General features: G+C 45.2%; 2 protein-coding genes and 1 long non-coding RNA gene across 10 annotated transcripts in view; 2 read left to right on the top strand and 1 right to left on the bottom strand.

Annotated features, from left to right (window-relative positions):
• Window positions 1–4,434, top strand: part of BCO1 (beta-carotene oxygenase 1) — a 38,481-nt gene extending 34,047 nt beyond the window's left edge. Inside the window, exons 9-11 of the mRNA XM_025426957.3 lie at window positions 568–662; window positions 1,701–1,812; window positions 3,664–4,434. Coding sequence (XP_025282742.1) covers window positions 568–662; window positions 1,701–1,812; window positions 3,664–3,893 — 437 coding nt within the window. The 3' untranslated portion in view covers window positions 3,894–4,434. The remainder of the gene's footprint in view (window positions 1–567; window positions 663–1,700; window positions 1,813–3,663) is intronic.
• LOC112646714 (uncharacterized) overlaps window positions 1–24,367 on the bottom strand; it is a 40,115-nt gene extending 15,748 nt beyond the window's left edge. For 4 of the 5 annotated variants that reach the window (XR_004815966.2, XR_004815967.2, XR_004815971.2 and 1 more), the window contains exons 1-4: window positions 23,952–24,367; window positions 17,732–17,794; window positions 10,439–10,547; window positions 423–7,428 (exon numbers count right to left, since the gene is read on the bottom strand). This is a non-coding gene — a long non-coding RNA (uncharacterized LOC112646714). The remainder of the gene's footprint in view (window positions 1–422; window positions 7,429–10,438; window positions 10,548–17,731; window positions 17,795–23,951) is intronic. The other variant, XR_004815970.2, reaches the window with a different exon arrangement.
• A 57-nt stretch (window positions 24,368–24,424) lies between these two features.
• GAN (gigaxonin) overlaps window positions 24,425–27,960 on the top strand; it is a 60,977-nt gene continuing 57,441 nt past the window's right edge. Inside the window, exon 1 of one of the 4 annotated variants that reach the window (XM_025426954.3) lies at window positions 24,425–24,690. In XM_025426954.3, the coding sequence (XP_025282739.1) occupies window positions 24,524–24,690 (167 nt within the window). In that variant the 5' untranslated portion in view covers window positions 24,425–24,523. Of the gene's footprint in view, window positions 24,691–25,091; window positions 25,402–26,161; window positions 26,295–27,960 lie in introns of those variants that run through there. The other 3 variants (XM_049110677.1, XM_025426955.3, XM_035716598.2) reach the window with 3 other exon arrangements.

Raw genomic sequence — 27,960 nt, 5'->3', positions numbered from 1 at the left:
CCTAGCAATTTTCTCTACATTTGTAACATAGTAGAGATAATTCTGTAACTAGCCTTTTATACTTTGTCTTATGGACACTTTCCCGTGTTATTAAATTTCTTTGTAAACATTAGTTTTACTTAGGTTATTATATGAATTCCCCAGATTTATTTATTCCCCATGGACACCCCTTTCCACAGCTTTAGAAGTTTTTTTCCACGCCCTCATACACGTGCATGCACACATGAGTACTTTTTTTAAAAAGAGCTTTAAAAAAATTGCAGTAGCCTCTGATTTTAATCATGCAATTCTTTTTGATTTCTATCTTGGATAATTAAAGATGCTTATACACAAAAAACTAGGTCTATCTTTCTTTGCTCCTGAACCTTCTAATAGAGCCAGGGTAATTATCAGAGTTTCCCTCCCCCTGCCCTGTTACCAACCTTGATCTAATCCAGGGCCTGAAGCCAGTTCAGGGATCCTGGATTGGGAGCAGTTTTTGTGGACAGGATGCCCAACATAGCATGAAGGGTGGATGCTCCCAGTCCTCAGTGACGGGGGCTTCATCAGCGGTGTCATTCTCTCCAGGTTTAGAGCTGCCTCGGATCAATTATGCTCACAATGGGAAGCGATACCGCTATATCTTTGCTGCTGAAGTTCAGTGGAGTCCCATCCCAACCAAGGTACCAATCCCTATGTGACTTGGGCTGGTGCTCCCTACAATGACTGTGTCTGCCTGCAAAGCTGAACCCTTTGTTCTCAGACTGGGTGACCTTGATCAGAAAAGGGAGGTCCCTTTGGAGCATATCAGAGAGTGAAGTCCAGTTGGGACAGTATACAATGGAAGCAATGATGAGTCATCCAAGAGAGGCAGCCATACCTGATGGACGGAAGCTCAGCAAAGAAGTCACAGCTGTAGTTTATCCATTGATTTCTTTATTCAATACATTTTATTGAGCACCGACCATGTGCTACAACATGGCAGCAGTGAGGCTAGGAAGTGAACAGAGTGATCCCAGTCCCTGCCCTGAAGGAACTCACCCTTTCAAGCAGAGGGCTGAAACTTGAAGCATTTATTTTGTTACTTGTTACTATTTGTTGGACACTTACTGTATCCCAGGGACTATGCTGAGTATACAGACATCACTTGTCTTTAATGTTTTCATTTTTAATAATAAATGGAATATCTTTTCTCAAAAATGCAAGCAGTGCAGAAATGTACAAAGCAAAAAATTAAGGTTCACACACACACATAAATACAGGCACACACACACACACCCAAGCCACTCCCCACTAATCTCACATCCTAAGGGGAAACAGGTCTATTAAGGATTAAGAGAAATCCAGGGACTTGCACTTTAAAAACAACAAAAGGATAGTATTACACTTTAAATGTTTGCATCAAATATATTAGTTTATTTAACACATATAAAAATTGCAACGTAGCTCCAATTACTAGATAAATTCAGGATTTTTATTTTTAAAACTTCAGTATGTAGTGTCAGTTATGTGGGGGGGATGGGCAGGAGGACCTTTGCTTAAAGATGGAGGAGGAAGAAGCTAGCTGCTTTCATTTCTGCTGCTGATCCTAAGTAGATGTCACTTGGAGTCTACACTGGAGGGGCTTAATCCTGTTTGTGGGCATTGATGTCATCTGTTCCCAGGGAATGAGCCTGCTTTCCAACAGGTCACTCATGTGTCTCTCCTCTTTGGATGTATAGATACTGAAATATGATGTTCTCACAAAGTCATCCTTAAAATGGGGACAGGAACACTGCTGGCCAGCAGAACCCCTGTTTGTACCCACACCGGGTGCCAAGGACGAGGATGATGGTAAGACTCCAGGAAAGGGAGCCTGCCTGCTGCGCTCTACTTGCAATCACCCCTCAAACAGAGACATCATTTGGAGGGCAGTGACCTCCCTCCACGACCCCCACAGCACATAGCTGGTGGAACCAGGCTTTGAAACCCAGGTCTGTCCGAGTCCAAAGCTGTGAGGTTAAGGAGTCCCTCGAAGCACCCTCACTTCTGACACCAACTACAAGTTGAGCAGCCCCAAGACCACCCTGGGTTTCGACAGAGGGATGCACAGAACACACTAAAAACTACTGTTACTCATGGTTACGGTTTATCGAGTGAAAGGATACAGATTGAAAGAAAAGATACTCATGGGACAGAATCCAGGAGAATTGTGTGCATGGAGTATCTGGTTGTCCCTGGAGGTCATGGCCCACCCCAACTCCTTCAACAATATCCATGCGGTATCACCAACCAAGGAAGTTCCTCCAAGCCAGGAAGGCAGAGCTTTTTAGGGGCTTGGTCATGTAGACATGGTTGGTTGGCCATGTGGCTGACCTTCAGCCTTCAGCCACTCTGGAGGTCAAGCTGACATCTAAATCACTTTGTGAGGACAGATTATCAGGCTGGCCCCAGGTAAATAAAGACACTCTTATGAGGGAGGACAGTACAGGGGCTTAGAGGTCACTTCCCAGGAGCAAAGCTCAGACCTCCCTTTGGGAGACATTAAATTATTCACTACACAAAAGCCCAGTTCCTTTCCACTTTAAAATTCATTGCAATGAAAAAAAAATTCATTGCAATGGCTGGGAGAGAATTCTTAACTATCTCTAAGCATGTGTCTTCTACATGGAGCACCTGTAAATGCATATACTCCTGGGGATGCTAAGGAGGGCAACTAGAACCATGGGTGGGGCTGCCCCACTGAGCTTGCTAGCTGCTTCCCTCGGTGAGGAGTGGTTTTCTGCCTGGGTCCTGTCTACCTACTGGCCACGTGTGGCATGGTATGGCACACCAAGCGGGGGACCCCACATTACTGTCACCTCAGAGGTAGGGGATGGGGGGGAAGCACCTCCTGCTGAAGCTGGCCTCCCACTGGGCTGGACCAGGGCTTCCCCTACATTCTCTTGTGGGCAGGGAGTAGCAATGTCTTCACCAAAGGAGAGGCTGAGGGAATGATGTCACTTACAAGGCCACACACACCGTGCCTACAGAGTTAGGATTTTAATCTAAGCCAATCACCCTGAGACCCAGGAGGACTTGGGAGGAAGTTTATGGGCATTTATTTCATTTAATCCTATATCCCTGGAGAGTGAGTCCTTAGAATACATATACACGCACGTGCACACACACACACATCCATTTTATAGAGGGGAGGGCTGAGGCTACTAGCGTGCTGCATGTGCATAAAGTGAGTTGGGCTCATCCAAATGCCATTGAGTGCAGCCAGTCTGAGTTTAGTTAAGTGCCATATATTAGCCTAAATACAGCATCTAAACCGATTCTCTATAATCAGACTTTCTAAATAATAGCCAAATAACCATTCTCCAACATATGCAATACTTTCCAAAAAGCTTTCATTGTTTGCCATGCAAGAGATTCTCTCAGTAACCCTGTGGGGGTAGGGAGGATAATCCCTACTCTGCAGATGAATAGACTAAGGTTGGGAGAGGCAGAGGGACTGGCCCTGGCAGGGCTGGAACCAAGTCTTCTGATTCCTAGTTCCCTGGCCTCTCCCTTCTCGCACAGAATCTCAAATTTGTTTTCCTTTTATTTTGATTCCATACTTAAAGAGGACAGGGAGACATAGCTGAGAGACTTAGCCCTCCAGCTAGAGGAAGTTCAAGTGTGCACTTTTACAAAGTGTCTCTCTTTGTTTCCCCAAAGGGATTATCTTATCAGCCATCGTCTCTACTGATCCCCAAAAGCTGCCTTTTCTACTTATTCTGGATGCCAAAAGTTTTACAGAATTAGCCCGTGCATCTATTGATGTAGAGATGCACCTGGATCTCCATGGGCTATTCATCCCGGTCACAGACTGCAACACCGGGAAGCAGGCCCCTTCCCAGGAAGAGCAGGACAGGGCTCCGGACTGCCACGCGGCCCCACAGATCTGACTGGGCTGGGGCTTGGGCCCCTCCCTGGGAAGAAGGACTCCAGGCTTGCTTCTTCTCTGGGTGAAGGGGACATCCTTCATTTCGTTTTGCACTTATTCTTTCTGTGGTTGATTTGAGACGAAGGTATGGAAATAGTGCTTGTCAGTATCTTTTCTTTCAACTTATTTTGGCCATAAAAACCTTGTTTAAAAGTGGATCAAATATTTATTGATTAGCTCAAGCACTTCTAAGAAAGCCTTTTTCCTTTATTATAATGACAATGACCAGAAATTGTATTAAGTCATATAATCATCCTTCTTAGAATAAGCAACCACTGACTTGTCAAAGAAGAGACAAGTAAGTATTTTTCGCTGCTCCGTCCTGCCACCCCTTCTTTCCCTCTTTCCAGGAGACTAGACAGTGCATCTGAGAGTCCTAGCTTTCTCCACTGAGCCCTGTTAGTAAATTATGTGGCCAGGAAGGCAGAGTGCTTTGTGGTCATTCCATGCAAGGCATGGCATGATATAAAATAATAAAAACTTTAAAATCTGTTCCAACCTTATTTAATTTTTACGTGGCTTCTTTCCTCTGAAGTTCTTCTAAGGCAATAAAATAGAGCTGGACAGTTTGTAGCCAGCTAGATGCCCCACTGTACAACCACTGGGACAGCAATGGTGTGGGCATTCCCCTTTGCAGGAGGGGGTTAAGGGGCTGGACACTCACTCCTAGTCATGGCTAGGGGGCTAGAATCTAGGATCAAGGCCCAGGGCTGGCATGAGGAGTTCTTGCCTAATGGTGAGAACTAGGGCAGTGAGCCATGCTAGTACCTGTATGGGGAAAGTAGGTTCCGCAAGCTGAATGTGCTGCCAGGATGGACCAAGTGTTTGCACAGAGGTGAAAGCAGGTTGGTGGTGGGGATGGCGGAAGTGGGGAATAAGCCACGAAGGGTCTCACATGAGCACTGGGAGCTCCATGGATAGTTGAGTCCCACCTTTAGTCTAATGGGTGCCTGGTTTAGAGACCCAAAGGCAGACTGGATAATTCCAACATGCCCATGTCACAGGGTCAGGGGAGCTGGGAGTCCACCCTTATTCTGCATCTGCCTCCTACCCTAAGTCTGGATTTCCTTCGGTCACCAGTAGGGATCCAATGACATGTCTTGAGAACATGGAATACCCCAGAAGGGGTAGACCTCTGAGTGTGGTCTTGGCTTTTACCCTGTGGCCACCACGAAGCCACACTTAGCTCCCACTCAAATGTAGGCTCCATCAGGTCTGGGAGCTGGGTTTTGTTTCGGGGGTGTTTTTTTTTTTTTTTTGGACATTTTTATTGGAATAATTATAGATCCATGTACAGTTCTAAGAAATAATACAAAAGAGATCCTGCATGGACTTTACCCGGTTTTCCCAATAGTAGCATTATAGTACAGTATTGCAACCAAGAAGATACTGATATTGATTCAACCCACAGATCTTTTTCACATCTCCCCAGTTTTACTTGCACTCATTGGTGTGTGTGTTTAGCTCTATGTGATTTTATCATGTGTAAGTTCTTGTAACCACCCTCATGGTCAAGATACTGAATAGCATGTCAACACAAGGATTCCGTATGGTGCTTTTTTACCACTATACCAACTTTCTCCCACCATGAACCACCCCTCACCCCATCCCTAAGTCCTGGCAACCACCATTTCTAAAATGTTGCCATTTCAAAATTTTTCTATAAATGGAATCACCAGTATTAGCTTTCGGGGGTTGACTTTTCATCGCAGAACTGCTTGGAGATTCATCCATGTTGTTCTGTGTTGAGTGTTTTTGTTCACTACTGTATCTTCAGTACCTAGAACACCACCTGGTGCATAACAGGCTCTCAATATTCGCTGAGTGAATGCACGAGTGAATTCCTTCAATAAACAGATTGTTGGTTGATAATGTACCACCAAGAAATGGGTATTTCCTAGTGATCTCCTGGGAAGATAAGGAAGACCGTTCACATGGAATCTAGTGACAGCACCCAAGAGTCCCCAAGCAGATTCCTCTCCCTGCCATCCACGATCCCTCCCCGCTCTCTTTCCCTGTTGGTTCCTCAAATCCTCTCTCCCATCCCAGCATTTCCGTTTCACTGTAGGCTTATAGATCCCACGCCTCTGACCTCCTGGCGATGGCAGAATGAAGAGCATCTTGCTCCCTCTGGGTGTCCCAGCACCTCCAGCCTTCATGAGATCAATTGGAAGGAAATGTCAGCTATGGTGGCCTAAGGAAAACATGATTAAGGTCTGCATGCAGATAGTAGGAGTGGAAAAGAGGCGACAAATGTGACACCTACTCATTACTCTACTTCAGGTATTTGAGAAGAGGGTGGAATCGAACACTTCCCCACCCCCATTCTACTCAACTGCAATTGCCAAACAGTATCCAGACCTACTCACAAAAAAGGGTGCAGTTCTGCAAGGAAGAAAAATATGTCTGTGGTTTGTTTACCGTGTTTAAGATGACAGGTGAGATACCAGACTGATGAGGAAGGCTGGCACGCCAAATCTTTCTTTCTCAGTCTCAAAAACACCAAAGGTCGATGACAATACCTGATTTATCTTGATCCTTAACTCCGTCGTGTCTCATTACACACAGGCCAGGGTAATCAGCCCCAAATGCCATGGGAGCTAAGACGCATGCGCCTGTCTTGAAGGCACAAGACCTCCGTCTTACCCTCTCTGAGTCTTCCTTGTTATGCTTCATGTGGGTGTGACATGTGACCAGGAAGTGCGACGGGAACAATCAATCACACAGACCTGTTTATTGCTTTCATAAATCCACAGCATTTCACAAGTGCTCTGAGATGTGTCAGGTACTTGGTAAGCCCTCAAACGTCTGCTCACCCACTTTTTCCTTCAGAGGTTTTTCTAATTTGATTCCAATTCAGGAATAAGCTGGATGTATACTTGGGACAGATCAACTTAGGAAACATCTCAGTGCTTTCGAGCTACATCTGCATTACTGGTTCACACTTGCTTCCTCCCAACCAAAGTCACGGAGCTGACTCCATTGAGAACGTTGCTGGTCCAGGTTAAGTCCAAACACCTTTGATCACTTCTTAAGTTGTTTAAAGACTGTTTGGGCGGTTTTAAAATGGCCAACAGAAGTCTTACCCATGGCAAATCAGGACATGCAGACAGAAGAGTCATTATCATCTTCCTCATCACCCAACAGGGATAAGACCTGTGGCTTCTACCTCAACTTCCTTCTAGGAGTTTGGATCAGCCACCAGGTGCAGACACAGACACATACACACACCTGGCTGCACCAGCTGCTGGGCCACGTCAGGAAAGAGTCCCTTGAGGTCAAGCACCAGTGTCTTGGAGGCTTGTCCAGCCTTCTTGGACAAGGTGAGCAGAGAGAGATGTGGAAGCACTGTGTTTGGGCAGGGTGGGGATGAGCCAGTCTTCTTTCCTCTTGGTGATCAGGAAAGGCTTCCCTGGAGGAGTGCATCTTCAAGCGCTGCCTCAGTGTGTGGATGGAGCCCCTGACAAAGTGCTGGTCCTTGCAGGCTGATAGTGTAGCTTAGGAAAAGGATTTGGGGACAGGTGTGGGTTGACTGAACAAAGCAGTGACTTCCCCAAGAAAGAGCAGTTGAAAGAGTGAGAGAATTAGGTGATTTTTTTGTCTGATTATAAAAATCATATATATTCATCAAATACCTGGTTACATTAAAAAAGAAATGGGAAAGACACCCATAATCCTACTATCAAGAGAAAACCCCTGAAATCATTCTGGTGGGTTTTTTTTTTTTCAGTATTTAAGATATTTTTGTGCACAGCTTATAGAGTAGCAATTGGTAAGCTACCTACCAGTAACCTACCCCATTTTATAACTTGCTTCTCTCACTGAACGTATGATATAGGTATTTTCTCAAAGTACTGAATTCTTCTAATGGGAGCACATCATTTCATCTTTGGGACATGGCATGATGTATACTATCCTACCACTGGATATTTAGGTTGCTTCCAATTTTTTATTATTATAAATAATGCCAGATTAGTAACTTTGCATACACATTTCTAGAGCTTACCCTTCACCCCTGCTCTATTCAACTGCTTATTATTGCAATTTTCTTTGACTAGATCCCCAACGTGATATTTCTGAGCCAAAGAGTAGAAAAACAACGTTTGAGGTGTTCTTTGAAAGACCTAAGGTTTTGGGTTGATTCAGAGGAAACTGAGAAGCCTTTATAGAATCCAAGAGGCTCGCAGGGTCAAAGCGGCTATAGGTCATAGAAAAAGGGGGTACTTGGTAATATAATTTTCATCCAAATCCTCCCTTTCTCCTCTTCTCTATTCCATCTCCTCCATATCTTTCCACTCTGTGCAGATGCTCCCACTTTTCCAGGTCTATATTCATTTCACTCATTCATTCATCCATTCAGTGATTACCAAAACTGTGTTGGCATTTAATGCTGAGCACAACCTCAGCTGTCCTCAGGGAACATATGGCACAGTGAAGGACACATCATCAGGGAAACAGAGGAACACAATTCGGGGAAATGGTGGTAAGAAAAAGGAACACCTCAGGGGGTGCCCAATGCTGCCCTGAAAACCCGGGATGGCTCATACGGGAAGGATGGCAGTAGGGAACCAGGGGAAATGGGTGATCTGGATAAAGAAACAGTCCTGTGCTGAGGCTTGGAATCAGGAGAGAAGTTGGCAAATTTAAAAAACTTGAACCATGGGGTATAAACTGCGCAGAGAAGACAGGTTTGGGCCAGATCCCCAATTTATCTGTAAGAAATGGAACTAGCACTATCTAAACAGAAATCTCCAGTGGCCTCTTCGAGGACAATCAAGGACTGATAGTCATTCTTCTGTTTATTTTTTTAAATATTTTATTGATTTGTTTAGAAAGAGAGAGAGAAAGAGGGAGCAGGCATGGGGGTGGGGGCAGAGGCAAAGAGAGAGAATCTCTGGCAGACTCCTCAGCACAGAGCCTGACACAGGGCTCAGTCTCACAAACTGAAATCATGACCCTAAGCCAAAATGAAGAGTTGGATGCTTAACCATCTGAGCCACCCAGGTGCCCTGATAGTCATTCTTCATAATAATATTTTTTTTAGATCAAACTCACATACCATGAAATTTGTTCATATACATTTAAATAAAAATTTTAAAATTCACTCATAAAATACACAATTAAGTGGTTTTTGTATATTCAGTGCTGTGTAACAAACACCATGGTCTAATTTTAGAACATTGTCATCACCCCAGAAAGAAACCCTGTCTGCATTAGCAGTCTCTCCGCCTTCTGTGTCCCCACCCCAATTCAAGACAACTCAAATCTGCTTTCTGTCTCTGTGGATTTGCCTGCTGTGGACATTTCATATAAAATTGAATCACACAAGGTATGGAGTTTTTGTGACTGCTTTCACTTAGCATGTTTTCAAGGTTTGTTTATGCTGTTGCATAAATCAACACTTCATTCTTTTTGTGGCCAAATAATATTCCATTGTATGAATAGCCCACATTTTGTCTATCCATTCATCAGGTGATAGACATCTGGGCTGTTTCCTCTCTTTGGCTATTGTGAATAATGCTGCTATGAACATTATGTGGACATATGTTTTCATTCCTCTTACATATATTCCTAGGAGTGAAATTGCTGTGTCATATGATAACTGTGTTATTAACACAGTTAATTAAAATTTTGAGGAACTGCCTAGCAGCTTTTCAAAGTGGCTGCACCATTTTACATTCCACCAGACATATATGAGAGTTTCATCTGTCCACATCCTTCCTAACATGTTATTGTCTGCTGTTTTTATTTCAGCTGTCCTCGATACAATGAAGTGGTATCTTGTGGTTTTGATTTGCATTTTCCTAATAACTAATGATGTTGAATATCCTTCCATATGCTTCCATACTGGCCATGTGTATGTCTTCTTTGGAGAAATACCTACTCAAGTCTTTTGCCATTTTTTTTTTTTTTTTGCCATTTTTTTTAAATAGGCTCCATGCCCAGTGTGGAGCCTGACAGGGGCTTGAACTCACAACCCTGAGATCCAAGACCTGAGCTGAGATCAAGAGTTGAACCCTTAACCAACTGAGCCACCCATGCACCATTCTCTTGACATTTTTAAACTGGGGTATTTGTCTTTTCATTGTTCATTTGTAAGAGTTCTTTATATATTATGGATGTAAATCCCTTATCAAATATATGATTTGTAATATTTTTTCCCATTTTGTGGGTAGTCTTTATTTTCTTGATGGTGCCTTGAAGTACCAAAGTTTTAAAATTTTGATGAAGTCCAATTTATGTAATTTTTAAAATTTCTTCTTTGGCAAATGGACTCCAGAGTCCAAATTCTTAACCACTACTTTTATTGCCTGAATTTTACTCACTTTTCCACGTTCAGGATTTAGTACAGTGCCTGGGACAAAGTGGATAGATTATTTAACTTCTTTATGCTTCTTTCCTCATCCATGGAATGAGGATAGTAACAGAATGTAGCTCACAGGGCTACAGTGAGGATTAAATAAATCAGTGTTCTTAAAGTCCTTAGGAGATGTGCCTGCCACTTACCATCATCTGAGTTAGCTGAGGTTATGTGGGCAATTCAAGCAGTGACTGCTACTCATAAACTCTTGAATGAAGGATGATCTTCCTCTCTCTGAGCAAGGCCTTCCTCCTGCTGTGGTGAAAGAACAAAGGGTCAGCCTCCCAGGCACCAGAGTGTTCCAGTTCACCCTGCTGGCCAGTGGCATCAGAAATGACATAAGCAGATTGTTGGCATGGCCCAAATAGCCACTGCACAACAAATTGTCTAATTGGGCATGGGCAGAACACAATTACGATGGTTAGAGAGCAGGGTCTCTGAGTTACTTGGTTTCAGTTCAAACAGCCATCTCCTGGGGTTGATGTGACAACTACTTGGGGATACTACATACGATACTACATACCAAGGGCACAGGCCAGTGCCCAGCACAGGTTGAGTGGTCAAGAACGGGGAGTGTACACAGCAGGGATTTTCATCGGTTTGGTTCATCACTATATCCTTGTCTGAAATAACATTGGATTGTTTTCTATATAGCTGCTGGAAGAAATCACCACAACTATGATGATGTAAGCAACACAGATTTATTCTTACAGTTCTGGAGGTCAGAAGTCCAAAATTAGTCTTACAGGAATAAAATCAAGGTGCAGAAGGGCAGCTTCCTTCTGGAGACTGCAAAGGAGAGTCTGTTTCCTTGCTTCTTCCAGCTTTCTCATCCCCTGGCTTGGGATCTCATACCACCTCCTCCTTCGTCCCCCTGCTTCAGTGTCCCATCACGTTCCTCCATCTGCAGTCAAAATCTCCTCCTACCTCCCTTTTCTTAGGACACTTACAGTTACATTTAGAGCACACCAGATAACACAGGATACCCTTCCTATCTAAAATCCTTAACTTTATTACATCTGCAAATTCCTTTGCCATCTAGGTGATACTCACAGATTCCAAGGATTAGGACCTGGATATCTTTGGAGACTATTATCCAGCTTACCCCAAGCACCTAGCTCCTAATGTATTCAGTAAATACCTGCTGCATGAATGCACAAATGCTAGACATTGAACAGTGCCACCGGCATCACCTGGCTCAGCCCCTCCAGGAATGACCACAGTAGCACACATGGCCTCCTCGACTTCAGAACCTGCTCAATTCTCCCCTTCAGTGTGGATTTCCTGACCCCAACTTAACACTGCAACTTTTTAACTCCGTCATCACACACACTCCTAATCCCCTTATCCCTTTTAACTTCATTTTCCCCGAAGCACTTTTGGCCTTCTAGCACACTGTAAAATTTACGTGTTTATCATAGTTCATGGTATTTGTCCATCTTCCTCAATGGAATAGAAACTCAAGGATTACTTTCGGGGCAAGGACTTTTCTGTTTTCATCTCCTATGTCTCCTAGGGGCCTAGAGCAGTCCTGGGCACATAGCCAGTGCTCAGTACATGAGTGTTGAATGAATATATGACCTGCATGGCCTCACCAAGTTTCTGTCAGCTGTGAATCTAGTTCTTTATCTTCTGTGGTTGATCGTGGCTTTCATAACAACGAAGGCATTGCCTGTAGTGAGGCCAATCGATTCTAGGCAACCTATGTATTATCCTATTCATGGTCTCCACCCCGTTCCATTAGCACACCGGTAATTTTGATCTCTAAAATACATATAACCTCAATTCTTATCTCTACCAAGACTTGCAAAAGTCTGGGAGGGCAATGGATGGTTTGGCTTTAGATATTTACTGAAGGGCAAACTTTTGAGAATTCAGATGATACAGAGATGGGAAGGTAAGTGGTCCCTGGCTGAAGTTGCTGGGATTTGTTGAGTTATACTGTTTCTAACTATCTTCCTGGAGATAATGAGTTTGTGTTTCTGTAGTTGGTCAAGCTTAAGAGGCTGGCTATAGAGAGGTCCTGAGCACCTGAGGGGGCATGGTGGAGGGGCTTCAGGGTGCCCATGAGCTTCCTGCAACTGCATGTGAACTCTTGTGTAAATGTATGTTCTTAAGGAGAGTAGAGTCTATTGCTTGAATCAGCTTCTCCATAGGAAAAGAGGAGAACTTTGGGCCCCAGCCATGAGGATTCTGTGATTCTGTGACTCATGACAAATAGCCCAAATTAACAGGCTACACACAGCTCTGGGAGGAAAGGCATGCCCCCTTCTAACCACCCCTACCCCCTAATAAGTCCCCAAGCTATTGTGTTAAAGATGCTGAACCAAGCACTGGTTCAAATCTCAAGTTAGCCAGGCTCAATTTTTGCAAGGCTCTGGGCATTTCTTAAGGCCCCACTTCTTCTTACAAGTAGAATTGGGATTGCTCTACTTTCTTTGATTTTTATGAGTATGAAAATTCTTTGAGGGTACAAAATGCTGTAGAATCACAAAGTATTGATGATAAAGAAAATATGTACTTTTTTTTTTTTTTGCTACGAGGCAAAAAACTGACTTGTTTCCTATGCCTGCCTGCCTGCCATCCATCCATCCCATAAATCTCTGCTTCCTCACAACATGCATAAAAGCTATCATGTATGTGACAGAAGCTTTTTAAAAATCTCTAATAAACCGAGGTTCAGAAAGCTCAGGTTCTCAAAATCTAGAAAGTGATAGAGCAGAGCCCAATTAAAAGCCTAATTCTGACTGCTGCAATGGCAGTGCTCACCATCATCACCCATCGAAATACTCCTGAAGGCAGAGGAGAGGGGAGCTAGCTCCCAGAAGGAAGGCAGGAGGACAAATCTACCAAATATAGCACCTTGAAATGTGGCTCAGTGGTTGAGCATCTGCCTTCAGCTTAGGTCCTGATCCCGGGATCCGGGATTGAGTCCCGCATTGGGCTCCTTGAGGGGAGCCTGCTTCTCCCTCCGCCTAGTCTCTCATGAATAAATAAATAAAATCTTTAAAAAAAAATCTGTGTTTTACCTTAAAATGCATGCATATGTTATATAGTGCATTCCATGTTATGCCCATGCTTGTTTAAATATCAAAGAATTTCTCAGCAATCTTTAAGTACAAATAATGCTCTGGGAAGGGGGTTTACCCCCATGTAGCTCTGCTACAATCTGCATCCCAAACTGCATTTTCCATGTCAGATGTTTGCTGATTATTTTCAAGACTTATCTCCTGCATTGGACTAGAAGTTCCTGGAGGGCAAGAGCTGAATCTGATTCCTCCTTTCTCCCTCCTGAGGCCTAGTCCAGCATGCAGCATGAAAAAGCACAGAGATACTGAATTTGGCAAATATTTATTGCAAGCCTGCCTAACCAAGTTCAGGTACCATGGAGATTCAGTCGGATATGATGTGATCACTGCTCTCAAGACATTTACAATTGAGCTGGAAAGGCCGGGCTTCCAGAATCTGCCAGGAAAAGATCTTCCCAAGACTCTTGGCACAACATTTTAAAACCTTGGGACTGTACTGTAGCAATAGAAGAAATGGTAGGTAATTAAACACCAAACAAAAAGTGTCATTAAATAGGACAAATTTTGTGAAAAGTGACAACCTGTTTCTCTGGAAAGACAGCATTGTGTCAATTAGAGAGCACACCTTGCTGTCGCAAAGTACAAATTATTGGTGACGAAACGAGTGTTTCCCAAGAGGGAAAAGTTGAAAGCAGTCACCTACTCTAGATGCTATTTTGCCAGAAGAGTCTCAGTCTCTGATTGCTTGGCCTTTGAGGGCCACATTCACAACTTCACAAATAAATCCATGTCCCTTTCTGACAAGCACGGGTAGGTTCTAGGTTTATTAGATTGAATTCTGTTCATCAGATATTTACTGAGTTCTGTTAGTGCTCGCCATGCAATGAGAAGCAAGGGTACATGATGGAGAGCTCACAAACTTGGCAAGAAAACAGAGTCAAAATCCTGGCTCCTCCATGAATCAGCTGAGGGAATGTGGAACAGAGTTTTTAGCTCTCTGAGCCTTGGTTTTTTTAAACCACAGCATGGAGAACCTAATACTTATCTTGCAGGTTGTTGTTAAGGTTAGTTTGGGTGATGGGCAAAAAGCTCTCCACACAGGGGACTGCACTGACGACTCCACGGATGGGCACAAGAAGTGGGAATTGTGGAAAAATTAAGGAAGTGATGTCTAATTTCAAGAAACCTCGCATCTAGTGAAAAGACCAGTATGTTAGCAGACAAATGCCATTAGTGTGATGGGTGTGACTATTTTTCAAGTGAACATCTGCTGAGCACTTACTATGGGCCAGGTACTGTGTTTAACATTGTAGCTGGATAAGTGTATTTATTGTGCAGGAACCACAGTTATTCCCCATGGGGAATGTAAGGCTCAGAGGCACTTTAAGGAACATGCCCAAGGGCACAGAGCTGGAAAGTGATAAGAAGCAGGGTTTAAACCCAGCAATCTGACTCCAGAGGGAGATTTCAAGGCGAGAGAGAGAGAGAGAGAGAGAGAGAGAGAGAGAGAAACCAGGGGAAGCTTCACAGAGGTGATACTTCAGGCACCAGTCATAGGAAAAGGAGCCCAGGAAGGAGGAAAAGGCAGATGCAAACAGCTGGTGGGAAGTACAGCTTGTTCTATTTGGGAATTCAGGTGGGTGTGCGCAAGAGTTTGGGATGAGGATGGTGGGGATCTAGAAGATGAAGAGGGGGCGGATGGGAAGGATATCTCAATATCAGGCATAGGGACTTGGACTTTTACCTGAAGGAAAGGCAGAACCAATGAAGGATGAGAAAGACGGGGTCACGGCATGTGGGGAATGCACCTGTCTGCTAGGTTCAGAGAGGAAATGACTCTGGGTGGTCTATTAGAATAATCAGGTCATATCACATTTTTTTTAAAGATTTTATTTATTCATGAGAGACACAAAAAGAGGCAGAGACATAGGCAGAGGGAAAAGCAGGCTCCATGCAGGGAACCCGATGCGAGACTTGATCCCGGGACTCCACGATCACGCCATGGGCCGAAGGCAGACAGTCAACCACTGAGCCACCCGGGTGTCCCCATATCACATTTTCTAACTAAATTACTACTTTCTAGATATTATGTGTGTGCAAGTCTCCCCTCTCCCCTACTGGCCAGTAAGCTCCTTAAATGTTGACTCTAACTGCTTTTCTTCTCCCATAAGGGTCAGGCAAATCTAGGTACTTGAAGAATCAGATGAATGAGTGATTACAAGCATGAACAAATAAATGAATCTCTGAAGAACTGAGTTGTGAGCTGGATTTAAGAAAATGCATGTAAGCTGAGGTGATGGATCATGGACCTAAATGTGAAAGGGAAACAGAAGCTTCTAGAAGAAACCATAGGAAAATAGCATTGTGGTCACAAAGATTTTCAAACAGAACATGAAAAGCGCTAGCCATAAAAGGAAAAAGTGATAAACTCAACTTCATTAAAATTAAGAATGTCTGTTCATCAAAGATACTATTTAGAGAGTGAAAGCCAAGCCACAGAGAGGGTGAAAAAATGTGTGTTCCCACATATACGGTAAAGAACTCCTAAATATCACTTTGAAGAACTAATTTTAAAAATGAGGCACAACTCAAACAAGCACTTAAATATATGTATTTAATATATATACACATGGACTTAATAAATATATACACATGCATACATATATACATATATTAAAATACATACATATGTACATATACCACCACACACCCACCAGAATGGGTATAATTAAAAGACCAACACCACCAATTACAGAGGGATGCAAAGCAACTGGAACTCTCATGCATGATGGGTGGGAGTATAATTTGGTACAACCACTCTGGAAAACTGTCTGGCAGTATTTGCTATAGCTGAACCTATGCCTGCCCTATGACCCAGCAATTCAACTCTTTGGCACATTGACACAAGAAAAAAGTGCCAATAGGCCACCCAAAGAGTTGTTCATAACAGTGCTTCTGTTATAGCCCCAAACTGAAAAAATCCAAACATCCATCAACAGGAAAATGGATAAACATATAGTGGCCCAGTCAAATGTGACTGGTATAGTCACATTTACAAAAAAAAAAAAATATATATATATATATATATATATATAACAAAATAGAAGAATTTCAAAAGACACTGTGAGTGAAACACGCTGGACACAAAGGTCCAAGAACAGGAAAAACCAATCAGTGACAGAAGTCAGACAGTGGGTTCCTCTGGGAGGTGTTGCCTGGACATGGGTCTATGGGAGCCTCTGGGTTGCTGGAAATGTCCTTTATCTTGATCTGGCTGGTGATTCCACAGGCCTGCTCATATGGACCAATTCACTGGGCTGTATGCTTAAGATTAGTGCACTCTACCGTATGTTATACCTCAATAAAAATGGTTTGATAATAAATATATGACAGTGCTAGTTTCAAAACTTGCTGGAGAAGAGGTTGGACATATTTCAGAAAACGTAAAAATGAATTTAAATGTTAAAACAATAAAAGGACTAGAATGGGGTGTTTTAAGAGCTGGAGCAGGAGGGATCCCTGGGTGGCGCAGCAGTTTGGCGCCTGCCTTTGGCCCAGGGCGCGATCCTGGAGACCCCGGATCGAATCCCACATCGGGCTCCCGGTGCATGGAGCCTGCTTCTCCCTCTGCCTGTGTCTCTGCCTCTCTCTCTCTCTCTCTCTATCATAAATAAATAAAAATTAAAAAAAAAAAAAAAAGAGCTGGAGCAGGAAAAGGGAGTGTTAGAGGATATGAGAAGACCAGCTGTGCCCACCTAGAGCCCAGCACCAGGGAGAAAGCCCAGGGAGGTTGTCAACCCAGATCCGCAGAGGACCTGGTGGGTAGGGCCCTGACTGCACAGGGGAAGAGACTAGATTTTGGTGTGAAGTCAACTAGAAGCTAATTCCTGGGGTGCCTAGGGGGCTCAGTTGAGCATCTGACTCGTGATTTCCGCTCAGGTCATGATCTCAGGGTCATGGGATCTAGCCCCATACTGGGCTCCACGCGGAAAGTGCTTACTTGGGATTCTTTCTCTCCTGCCTTCTGCCCACCCACGCTCTACGTAAATAAATCAAATCTTTAAAAAAGAGAGAAAAGAAGCTAATCATTCCTGAGATGGGCAAGGATGCAACTGAAAACCAGGATTAGGATGGAGGCGGCAGCGACAACCAACCTAACACTTAGCATTTACTGAGCACTGACCACAAGCCAGGCCCTGTTGTCACCACTTCACTGGGGTCCTTTCCTTTAATCCTCCTGACCGCTCTGTGAAGTTACTCTGGCTCTGCCAAGTTACAGACTGCAGTAACTTCCCCAGGGTCTCCAAGGGTCGCAGAAAGAGGGCAGGCAGGTACGAAATCCAATGAATTAAAGGAATTCAGATGACATGAGACATTTGAACAGGTCTGAGGAGCAGATGGATTACTTACACAATGCAAATTCTGCAGGATACACGAGTTCATTGTACACTCAGCAGTGTATTGACCAAAATCCTAGGAAAAGAGCAGAAACTGAGTATTTTTTTTTATGTTTTCAGGTATTTAAACATATAATACCTAAACTACATTTAAAGGGTACGATGTGCAAAAGGGTGTGGCTTGAAGGGGGAAGGTAAGGTTCTTGCACGGAACTTGGTTTGAAAGTAGTTATTAGGACACCCTATGCCCAGAGCTGTTATACTGTGACCTCCTAAGATCTGGGAAGTTTCATTTTGCATCCTTTGGGTCACTCTTGATAATTCATCTTCCTCTACGTTGGCAATGTCAGGTCAGACAGCAAGGGATGAAAAGGTTCAGGGAGGTTGCCCTGCCTTCCCCCCACCTTCCTTCTTTACATTTCTTTCTTTTGATAAGTGTATATTTATTACACACATAATATATTCCATGCATCATTTTAGAGGCTGAGGATACAGTGATGAATAAAATAGGAAGCTCCTACCAGGCCTCATGAAACCCGTATGATAGTCAGAGGAAACATACAATAAACAAACATATATAACTAAAGGTAGTCTAAAGGTAGTGATCAAATGCACTGAGGAAGAATGAAATTAGCTAAATGGAGGGCTTTCGGAGGAGTTGATGTTTAAGCTCTGATCTAAGTAGAATGAAAGACAAGCTATGAGAACACGAGGAAGGAGACTTCCAGGCCCAGAAATCAGCCAGCGCAAAGGCTGGTTGAGGCTTGGTTGAAAAGCAAAAAGAACCATCCTGGTCAGTGCACACTGAGGGAGAGGAGAGTGGGAGGAAATGAGGTCGCAGAGGAAATAAAGTTCACATAGGGCTTCATAAGCCACAGGGAAGTCATTTTGCACTGAGAAGCAACTTGATCTGATTAGCTTATAGGGAGAAAGAACTCATAAGGGGGCAAGAGAAAAAGCAAGGAGACCAACTGGGAGGCCATTGCTAAAGTCTAGGTAGGGGGCATTGATTAGTGGCTCTATCAGGGTGGTACTCCCAGAGGCTGTAAGATGAGGCTGGATTCAGGAGACTGTCTGCAGGAAGAACTGCAAGGTTTGCTGGTAAGAAGGGTGTGAGAGAAAGAGGTCAAGGATGTCCCTAATGTCCTCCAGTCCTTCAGTCCATCAATGAACGATGCTTCCACTGATTTGGGGAATGATTAGGTTTAAGGGGTAAACCACGAGTTGAATTTCTGACATGTTAGTTGCAGATGGCTGTTAGATACTCACTTGGAGTTGTTAGCAAGCTCTTGCTTGGTGTTCAGTGAGGGAATTGTAGAAAACATCTGACAGACATCTTACGGACAGAAAAAAATCTCAGTTCTCCCTAGTTACTAACACTTACTCGGCAAATACTTCTTGAGTACCTACGGTGTGTAGGTGCTGGGGAGTACAGCGTGCATTTGGTCAGAAACAGTCACTATCTTCATTACAACTTAATTAGTTCACTGGTTTCTGAGACACTTCTCTGAATATTATGTAAATATATGAAATCAACTCTCAAAAGTTATAAATACTCAGATGCTCTCTGACTCAGCAATTTGGAAGAGCTTAGATTTTCCGAAAGGAGCTATATATAGATTTGGACAAATGACAGATTTACCCATAAAATATGCGAAGACCGCCTTAAAATGAATCAGAAGAGACTGTCTCAACCAAATTAATGTTTACAAAGAGTCAACCTAGTGTAATGGAAAAGCTTACAGGGCTGGAAGGCAGAAGCTCCGGGCCTGTGTGTTCTGTTTCAACGAGATCACATGTATGACCTTGACTGAGTCCTTGACTCATCTTGCATCAGTTTTCTCTTCAATAAATTGAATCTGAGAGTCAATGTTTTCTAAAAAGCCTCCAAACTATTAAGTTCTTTCTTTGCATTATTTCTCTTGCAGGACTCTCATTCCTCTTTCCAACATTTATTAAAAAACAAAACCCCAAACTCCAAGGTGATTCTTCTCTTCTATGAGGGCTCATTTTTCAAAGCAAAACAAAGCTGTTTTTTTTCCTTTTTTGCAACTGGAAAATTTTTTTGACTGTAAAAATGATCCATGATCACAAAAGCACAGAGAGTAGGAAGTCTCTACAATGATACCACTGAGGTAATTATGTCTGTTTTCACCATCATTGTATCTGCAACGTGTCATATGGCAGATGCTGAATATTTGTTGAATGAATGACCATTTCTAATACCTTGTGAACATCCTTTTTAGTCTTCAGACCAGAAAAGGAGAAGGAGAAGAAAAAGAAGGAGGAGGAGAAGAAAATCCTTTCTCTGGGGGGTTGTTTAGCCACTAGAGTCACCAGAGACTGAAACAGTTGGGAGCCTACTAGATCTCAAATTACTGGTTTCACAACAGCTGAGATCTGAAATCTATGTCATGTAGGGAAACAATAACACCAAATACATCATTCTGATGGCTGTAAACAGTACAAGGGTGGCTCAGTTTGAGCAACAACAAGAAAGGCTACAAAACAGTCCAAGGTCTGACCAGGAGTAGCTCCTGTAGCTGATGGGAGGGCAGGCTCTGCCCCACAGATCCTTCCTCCCACGCTCGGGCCCTCATCTTTCCTTCCCTACAGCACCAGGATGAGTTTTCTTGGGGCACCTGAGCTGACCTCAGCACTTTATTGCAAACCTAGCATCTTTTTGATTGTTAACTCCCCTCTCAGGAAACCAAGATGATTTTCGGATTACCTCTGGAAATGAATTAAAGCCAGAACCTGGCTGCACACCCATGATGCATCTTTTTCTCCCAAATGGAAGGAGTGGCTAATGTTAAAAACTGAGACATTTGACATGTGGACATGAATTTTACAGATCTCTTGAAAAATCACTGGATTTGGCGGCACCACTACCCATTATCCCATGAAGCAATCAGCTAGAGCCAAGGGGCAGCCTCCTGCTCTAGAGTGTTCCTCAGCTCCGTCATCCCCCAAACCCACTGTTACATCCTGCTTACTGTGCTCATTTACCCAACTTGCTACCTCTAATTATGCAAAAGCACTCAAGTGGCATCTATTAAGTACCAGGCACTGTGCAAGTTCCTTGGAACACTGAGTGAACACAACACAGCTCTTACCTTGGAGAAGCTCTTGCAAACTAGCTTAGGAACCGGCTAATTACAGTGCAGTAAGGGCAGCATGGAGAGCAGAAACATGACATAGCCCAGGGACTCTCCCATGAGAGGCTGCCCAGATTCCTTGAAGGTCATGTTTGAGCTTGGTTTTGAAGGATGAGTTACTCAGGCGAGTGGGCAACTGGGAAATATTGCAAATAGTGGGGCTGTTTGAAAGCATATATAAGGTCTGCTGATCAGCCGCCTGGTGCACAGGTGACCCTCAGAGCCAGCAACTACCTTTTTGCTGATCAGTGCAGGTCTGTCTACAGCTCTCTGCCTGGGTGTCCCCTGATAATCAGAAAATCATCTTGGGCAGGAAACAACAAATGTTGGAGAGGATGCGGAGAAAAGGGAACCCTCTTACACTGTTGGTGGGAATGTGAACTGGTGCAGCCACTCTGGAAAACTGTGTGGAGGTTCCTCAAACAGTTAAAAATAGACCTGCCCTACGACCCAGCAATTGCACTGTTGGGGATTTACCCCAAAGATACAAATGCAATGAAACGCCGGGACACCTGCACCCCGATGTTTCTAGCAGCAATGGCCACGATAGCCAAACTGTGGAAGGAGCCTCGGTGTCCAACGAAAGATGAATGGATAAAGAAGATGTGGTTTATGTATACAATGGAATATTACTCAGCTATTAGAAATGACAAATACCCACCATTTGCTTCAACGTGGATGGAACTGGAGGGTATTATGCTGAGTGAAGTAAGTCAGTCGGAGAAGGACAAACATTATATGTTCTCATTCATTTGGGGAATGTAAATAATGGTGAAAGGGAAAATAAGGGAGGGGAGAGGAAATGTGTGGGAAGTGTCAGAAAGGGAGACAGAACGTAAAGACTGCTAACTCTGGGAAACGAACTAGGGGCGGTAGAAGGGGAGGAGGGCGGGGGGTGGGAGTGAATGGGTGACGGGCACTGGGTGTTATTCTGTATGTTAGTAAATTGAACACCAATAAAAAAAAAATGAAAGTAAAAAAAAAAAAAAAAAAAAGAAAATCATCTTGGTTTCCTGAAAGAGAGTTGACAAAAGGATGCTAGGTTTGCAATAAAGTGTTGAGGTCAGCTCAGGTGCCCCAAGAAAACTCATCCTGGTGCTGTAGGGAAGGAAAGAAGAGGGCCCAAGCGTGGGAGGAAGGATCTGTGGGGCAGAGCCTGCCCCTTCCTTCCTTCTGTCAAAATGCCAGAGACGGTTCACCTCTACCAGGAAGAGCCTACCTGACTAATCCCCAGTCACCTCTGGTTATTTCAACTGAGGCAACACTCCCATTCTGGGGAAACTGGTCACCTGAGGGTGATTCTGTTATTTGAACTTTGTTTTGTTTTGGAACCTCCTGAGAGCTGAAGAGTCGACCAGCATTCCATGCAATTAATAAGTATTTACCAAATATCTATATTGTATATAAAGTACTATTTCTCTGTCATGTACGTCATTTTTGACCCCAACAAGCGAGTTGGGAATGAAGACAAAAACTAAAAACAGACGATAAAATTCAGAAAACATTTATTAAGTGCCTGGTATTCACAATTTTGTTGGTCCTTCTTCATCCATCCAACGTTCAGTGAGCACTTCTAAGGCCCGGCACTGTGCTTTGCATCTGGAAATTGAGCCACTAAAATATACAAGCTAGCCGCGGACATGGATACATAAACCCATTTATAATGAGTTACCGGTCAGAGCAATGTTCAAAGCACAGCAACATCTTGAAGAGAGATGTGTTGACTGCCCCCAGGGTACTAGGCAGGTAGCACGGAGAAGATTAAGTTTGAGCCGCTTATCTTGTTTTTGTTTCTTTTTTGCTTTTTTTTTTTTTGCTTTTTTGCTTTTTTGCTTTTATTGTGACATTTTACAACATACACAAAAATACAGAGACTAGTACAATGAAACTCCATGAACCCACAACCCGCTTTGGCAATTAGTAACTCATCAGCACTTCCGATTCATCCATACCCTCCCCTGCTTCCCTCCATCCCTTCATTTTGTTTTGAAGCCAATCCTAGACATCTTTATCGTTTCACCCATAAATGCTGAGCGGAGTTTGAAGAAGGAACTGGGAAAGTCTAGAGCTTCCACTACTAACTTCCTTTCCCCCATCTATTCCTCTGCAGAGGACTCTGCCATAGGCATATACTCTTCCTCCTGCAGTGACTCCAAAGCCTTCGCTATTGGACTTCTCTGGTTGGCTGAAGGAAAAGACTGAACTGATCCAGTGAAAACCCCCTCCTACCTTCTCTGAAAGGCTGACCATTCCTGGGGTCCTGGGTTCTAACTGCTAAATCTTCAGAAGAATTGCCAATTCTTTAAGAGCTTATTAGTTGTACAAACCAACTGATGTTTGTGCAATCAGGTTGTACAAACAACCTAGTGTTTGTCCAGGATGCTGGTCACGTCCCACATTTCCGTGTGCCCTCAACCTCCAGGGAAACCTCAGGCCAGCGCTGCTTCCTGTCACAACTCTGGTCTTAGTCGCATCTGAACAGCTGGCACCCTCCACACAGCTGCCATTTCCTATCCGTCTGGAAGGTACCAACATCCCAGCACTTACCCAGTCCTGGGCTCCCTCACAGTTGTTTTGTTTTGTTTTGTTTTGAAGGCACGTGGGTGGCTCAGTGGTTAGCGTCAGCCTCCGGCCCAGGGCGTGACCCCGGGGTCCCGGGGTCCTGGGATCGCGTCCCGCATCCGGCTCCCCGCAGGGAGCCTGCTTCTCCCTCCGCTTGTGCCTCTGCCTCCCTTTCTCTGTCTCTCATTAATAAAATCTTTTAAAACCTAAATAAGTAAAGCCACCCACTGTTATCCACGTCCACAGCATCCCTCAATTTAGGACGCCGGCGCCCTCAAGTCTTGCACTATTTAGGCATCCTTCTCCTTTAGCACCATCCTCCTCCTGCTCTCGCCTCCACTGGGTGATCTTCACAAACACCCTGCTGAAAGCCCTTTCAGAGTCCCCAACCCCTGCGGGGACAAGGCCAACCCCCGTCACCGCGGATCAGGAGGCTCCGCAACACACGGGCCTGTGGGTTACCTCTCGGGCCCCGCCCGCCGCCTCTCCGCAGCCTGCGGCCAAGTGCTCTACCTGAGGGCCCGCTTTCTCGGGTCTCTGCGCTTCTCTCATCAGGGCCGCGCCGCCGCTCACACGAAGTCAGCCGCTTCACTTTGCAGATGGAGAAACTGGGGATGGGCACCTTACCACGGCCACGCAGCGGAAGAGCCGAGGCTCGGACGCAGGCGCCCGGCGCCAGAGGCCGCGGGCCCAGCCGCACAGCCCCGGGCGCCCGCACGCCCCGCGCCTCAGCAGCGAGCGCTCCGGGCCGCCGCCCGCCCCTCGGCGGCGCCCCCCGCGCGTCCCCAGGAAGAGCGAGGCTTCTGATTGGCCGCCTCCGGCGACCCCCGGCGAGAGGGCGGGACCGACGGCGCGGGGGCGTCGCGGAGAAATGACGCAACGCCGCGACTCCTTAAAGGCGCCGGCCCCTTGCGCCGCGGATGGCGCAGGCGCGTTCCGGGGGCTCCCGCTTGGTCTCCGAGCGCTGAGCCGGGCCGGACGGGCGCGCGCGCGCGGGCTGGGCAGGCGGGGAGCGCGCCGGCCGCGGGCAGCTCGAGGGGTCCGGCGGGGCGGCGGGGCCAGTCCGCCGACGACCCGGCGCCGCGATGGCCGAGGGCAGCGCCGTGTCCGACCCTCAGCACGCCGCGCGTCTGCTGCGAGCCCTCAGCTCGTTCCGCGAGGAGTCCCGCTTCTGCGACGCGCACCTGGTCCTCGACGGGGAGGAGATCCCGGTGCAGAAGAACATCCTGGCGGCCGCCAGCCCGTACATCAGGTGAGGAGGGGCCGCGCCGCCCGGAGCCCCCGGCCCCTCCCCTCCCCTCCCCTCCCCGCCCCGCCCCGCCCCGCCGCCCGCTGCCCGCTGCCCGCTGGGCGCCGCGTCCCTCCGGGGCCCCGGGGCCGCCCTGAGCTGCGGTCACCCTCGGGCCGGGCCTGTGCCCGCCGGAGCGCCCCCGGAGCCCGGGCCGCAGCCCTCCCGCGCTCCCTGCCGCGCCGCCCGCCGCCCGCCCGGGCCTCCGAGCTGCCCGGGCCCCCCGGACGCCGTCCTCGGCCGGCCCGGGACCCGCACCCGCGGGCGGGCAGGGCGGAGCCTCGCCCGGGCCTGGCCCTCGAGCGCGGCTGAAGTTTGCCGGCCGCTCGCCTCCGCCTCGCGTCGTGGGCCGGGCGGGCGCGGCGGACCGGGTCGGGCCGGGCGCGCCCCTCCCGCTGGGGAGCCAGACAGGCGCTTCCTCGCCGGCCCGGGGCGCCGGGAAACCCCGCGGGGTCCTCTCCCCGGAGCGGCGGTCCGACCCCCGAGGCCCGCGTTCTCGCCGGACGAGCCTTCTCTTCACTTGCGGTGGGAGCTGCGCTGAGAAGCAGGGCTGGGCGGTAGGCACACGTCGGAGTAAGCGCAGCTAATTTTAGAGCACTTACTGTCGTTCTCAGGATGCGGTTACAGGCGAGGATCCTGAGATTCTAGAGACTCAGAGGGCATTTTAAAACTCAGGTAAAACAAAGCTTGACCTGATATGCTCGCCCAACTTAACCGGGTTAATTGAGGTTGGTAAGATCGTGCCTAACCAAGCCTATCAGATCTTGCGGGGAAGCTATTATTTTCTTACAGCAACTTTCTTGCAAACTGGGTTGCTCTTTTAATAAAATAAAGGAAAAAAAAAAAAAGCCAAAAGCTGGAGAAACTGTCCACTAAGCTGGTTAAATATAGACTAATAGTAGAGACTGTCAGTAGAATCGACAGATCAGAGAAAGCAAAATGATGTGCACCGTGTTTTTAGTGCTGTGTCCCGGCCCAACACAGCGCCCAAACTCCCATTTGCAGTTTTGCATTATCTCTGCCAAGTCACAAGCAGTGCAGGCGCCCTTGGAACTTCTCCTGACTGCCTCCTGCAAATCCGCTTGCACTCTTTGTGGAGTTAAAGGGGGAGCGGAGAGAGTCTTAGTATGGAATTTGGATTGCCAGTAGGATAGCCCGCTCCTAGCTGCCAGTTCAGAGGTTTGAGCAATCGATGTCAAATCGGAATCAGCAGGTCGGAGTCTTCCCTGTATCCATAGTATTCTCTGTTTGGGGAAACACTTTGGACACGTTATTGTTGTAGTCCTGTAGGAGGCATCCAGCAGGCTCAAAAGAAAATTACAAATCACCACGCCCATGCTTTCTATCTCCTTTCCACGCTTCAATTTTCTCCATACCTCTTATCACTGTAATGTGCTCTGTATTTTACTCATTGACTTTGTCCATCTTCCCCAACCACAGTGTAAGCTCTGTGAGGCCAGGAATTTTTCTTTTGTCCATTACTGTATCCCTGGCAGCCAGAAAGAACGGAGCCTCGTGGTTCAGCGGATGTGTTGAATGCGTGATTGCCTGCCCTTCTTCTCCAGCAGGTTGGACATTAGACGATTGGCTCTGTTATATTTCATTTCAGATGCTCAGTTATCCCTAATTGAGAAGAGCCCTAGACCTATTTTCTCCTTCCAGCTTTTTTGCTTTTATGGCTGTGAGCTGTTGGCAGATGACTTACTCTTGACTTCAGCTCACTTGTCTGATAAACGAGAGAGACAATGTGGCTTCATCTCATTTAATCTTTGACCTTCACAGGAATATGTAATAGTGCTTTGAACTCCTCCAGGTGAGCACATGGGTCTCCAAAGTTAGTGGTGGTATTCCCTGCTGTATATGCTGTATTAGGAAAGGTGTAGTATCCACTTGTGACAGGTGGCAAATCATGAGAATATTTAGTAATGTCAAATGTTACTTACTTATAATAGCAGTAACTAAGGCGTGAAATGTTACCAAAGTGGCTAAGCTGGAAGGGACTTTAGATCTTCTCTGGTCTGATCCTGTTACTTTTCAAATAGGGAAATGGGGCTCAGTGGGCCTTAGTGATCTGTATTATGATGAAGTTAGTAGTGCTTAGTGGATGAACTCAGATCAGACTCCAAGTTACTGACGCCTCATCTTCTACTGTAGCCATACCAAGTTACGACCTTAACTCATACTTAACTATTTTTTCTGTAAACTCTACTGTCAGTCGATTCACAATGTTGTAATTTAAATGCTTATCAAGTGCTTTTATATACTGTCTCATTTTCATTTTCACTTTCAACCATCTTGTTTTGTAGGTAGGGTGGATACTTTGACCTTTTATAGATAAACATGAATCAGCCAATATAGGTTTTTTTGCCAGTGACCGATTAATTATTTTAGGTTTATTTGTAGACATGGTAAAATGTTCTTGATGTCTTGGTTATCTTTTAAAATGATCAATCTCAAGACTACTTCAAAGTAATTTGACTGATCTGTATTACTACCTAGAAATAAACTGTTTAATAATATTTGACACCTATGATTTTGGGCTTTTATCTTTATCTGTTTTGTTTGAAAGGAACTCTAAAGAATTATGTTGAAACAAAATGAATTCGCATGTTCTAGCACTTGATATTTCTTTCCCTTTTGAAGCTTAAGCATTTAGGTCTGTGGTGTCATTAATCTATCTGGAGTGGGTGTTCCAAAGTTTGGTAGTCTCTGAAATTTTATAAACATTTGAATTTTGTTTATTTAATGGCATTAGGTAATCTAGTTTAAGTAACTATCCTAAGAAGCATAAAGTTGTATGATTTAGAAACTGTTATATATTGCTTCTCAATGCTCAACAAAGGGAACCAATACAGCTTTGTCAGAGTAGGAATTAAAGCAGTTAGCTTGGTATACTTTCTACTTAATATAGAAAAGCTTTTTAACCTAACTTATTGGTTTGATCTTTTCCTGTGCTTTATCTTTGGTTTAGGATTTATTTTTCCGCCTGATAGTCTTAGCTATCATACACTAGAAAGACTTTCAGTATAAAAGGGAAGAAACAGAAAATTTGTGTAGAGTACGTGTCATGCAGCGTCAGGATACAGATGATGCTGAAAGGCAGGACCTTCCCTTGTCCATCATTAAGCTCAGTAAGTGGGATGCTGCTTTCACAGTACTCCCTCTACCCAGCTTTTCCTCATTCTGATCTCTGAATGATGTTTTCCTTTGGTTTGTTGGGTAAACTAAATCTAA

The sequence above is a fragment of the Canis lupus genome, chromosome 5 (genome assembly GCF_003254725.2).
Source record: "Canis lupus dingo isolate Sandy chromosome 5, ASM325472v2, whole genome shotgun sequence".
Classification (NCBI taxonomy): Eukaryota; Metazoa; Chordata; class Mammalia; order Carnivora; family Canidae; genus Canis; species Canis lupus.
The sequence above is the reverse complement of the archived record's forward strand: the minus strand, read 5'-3'. Positions and strand labels throughout refer to the sequence as shown.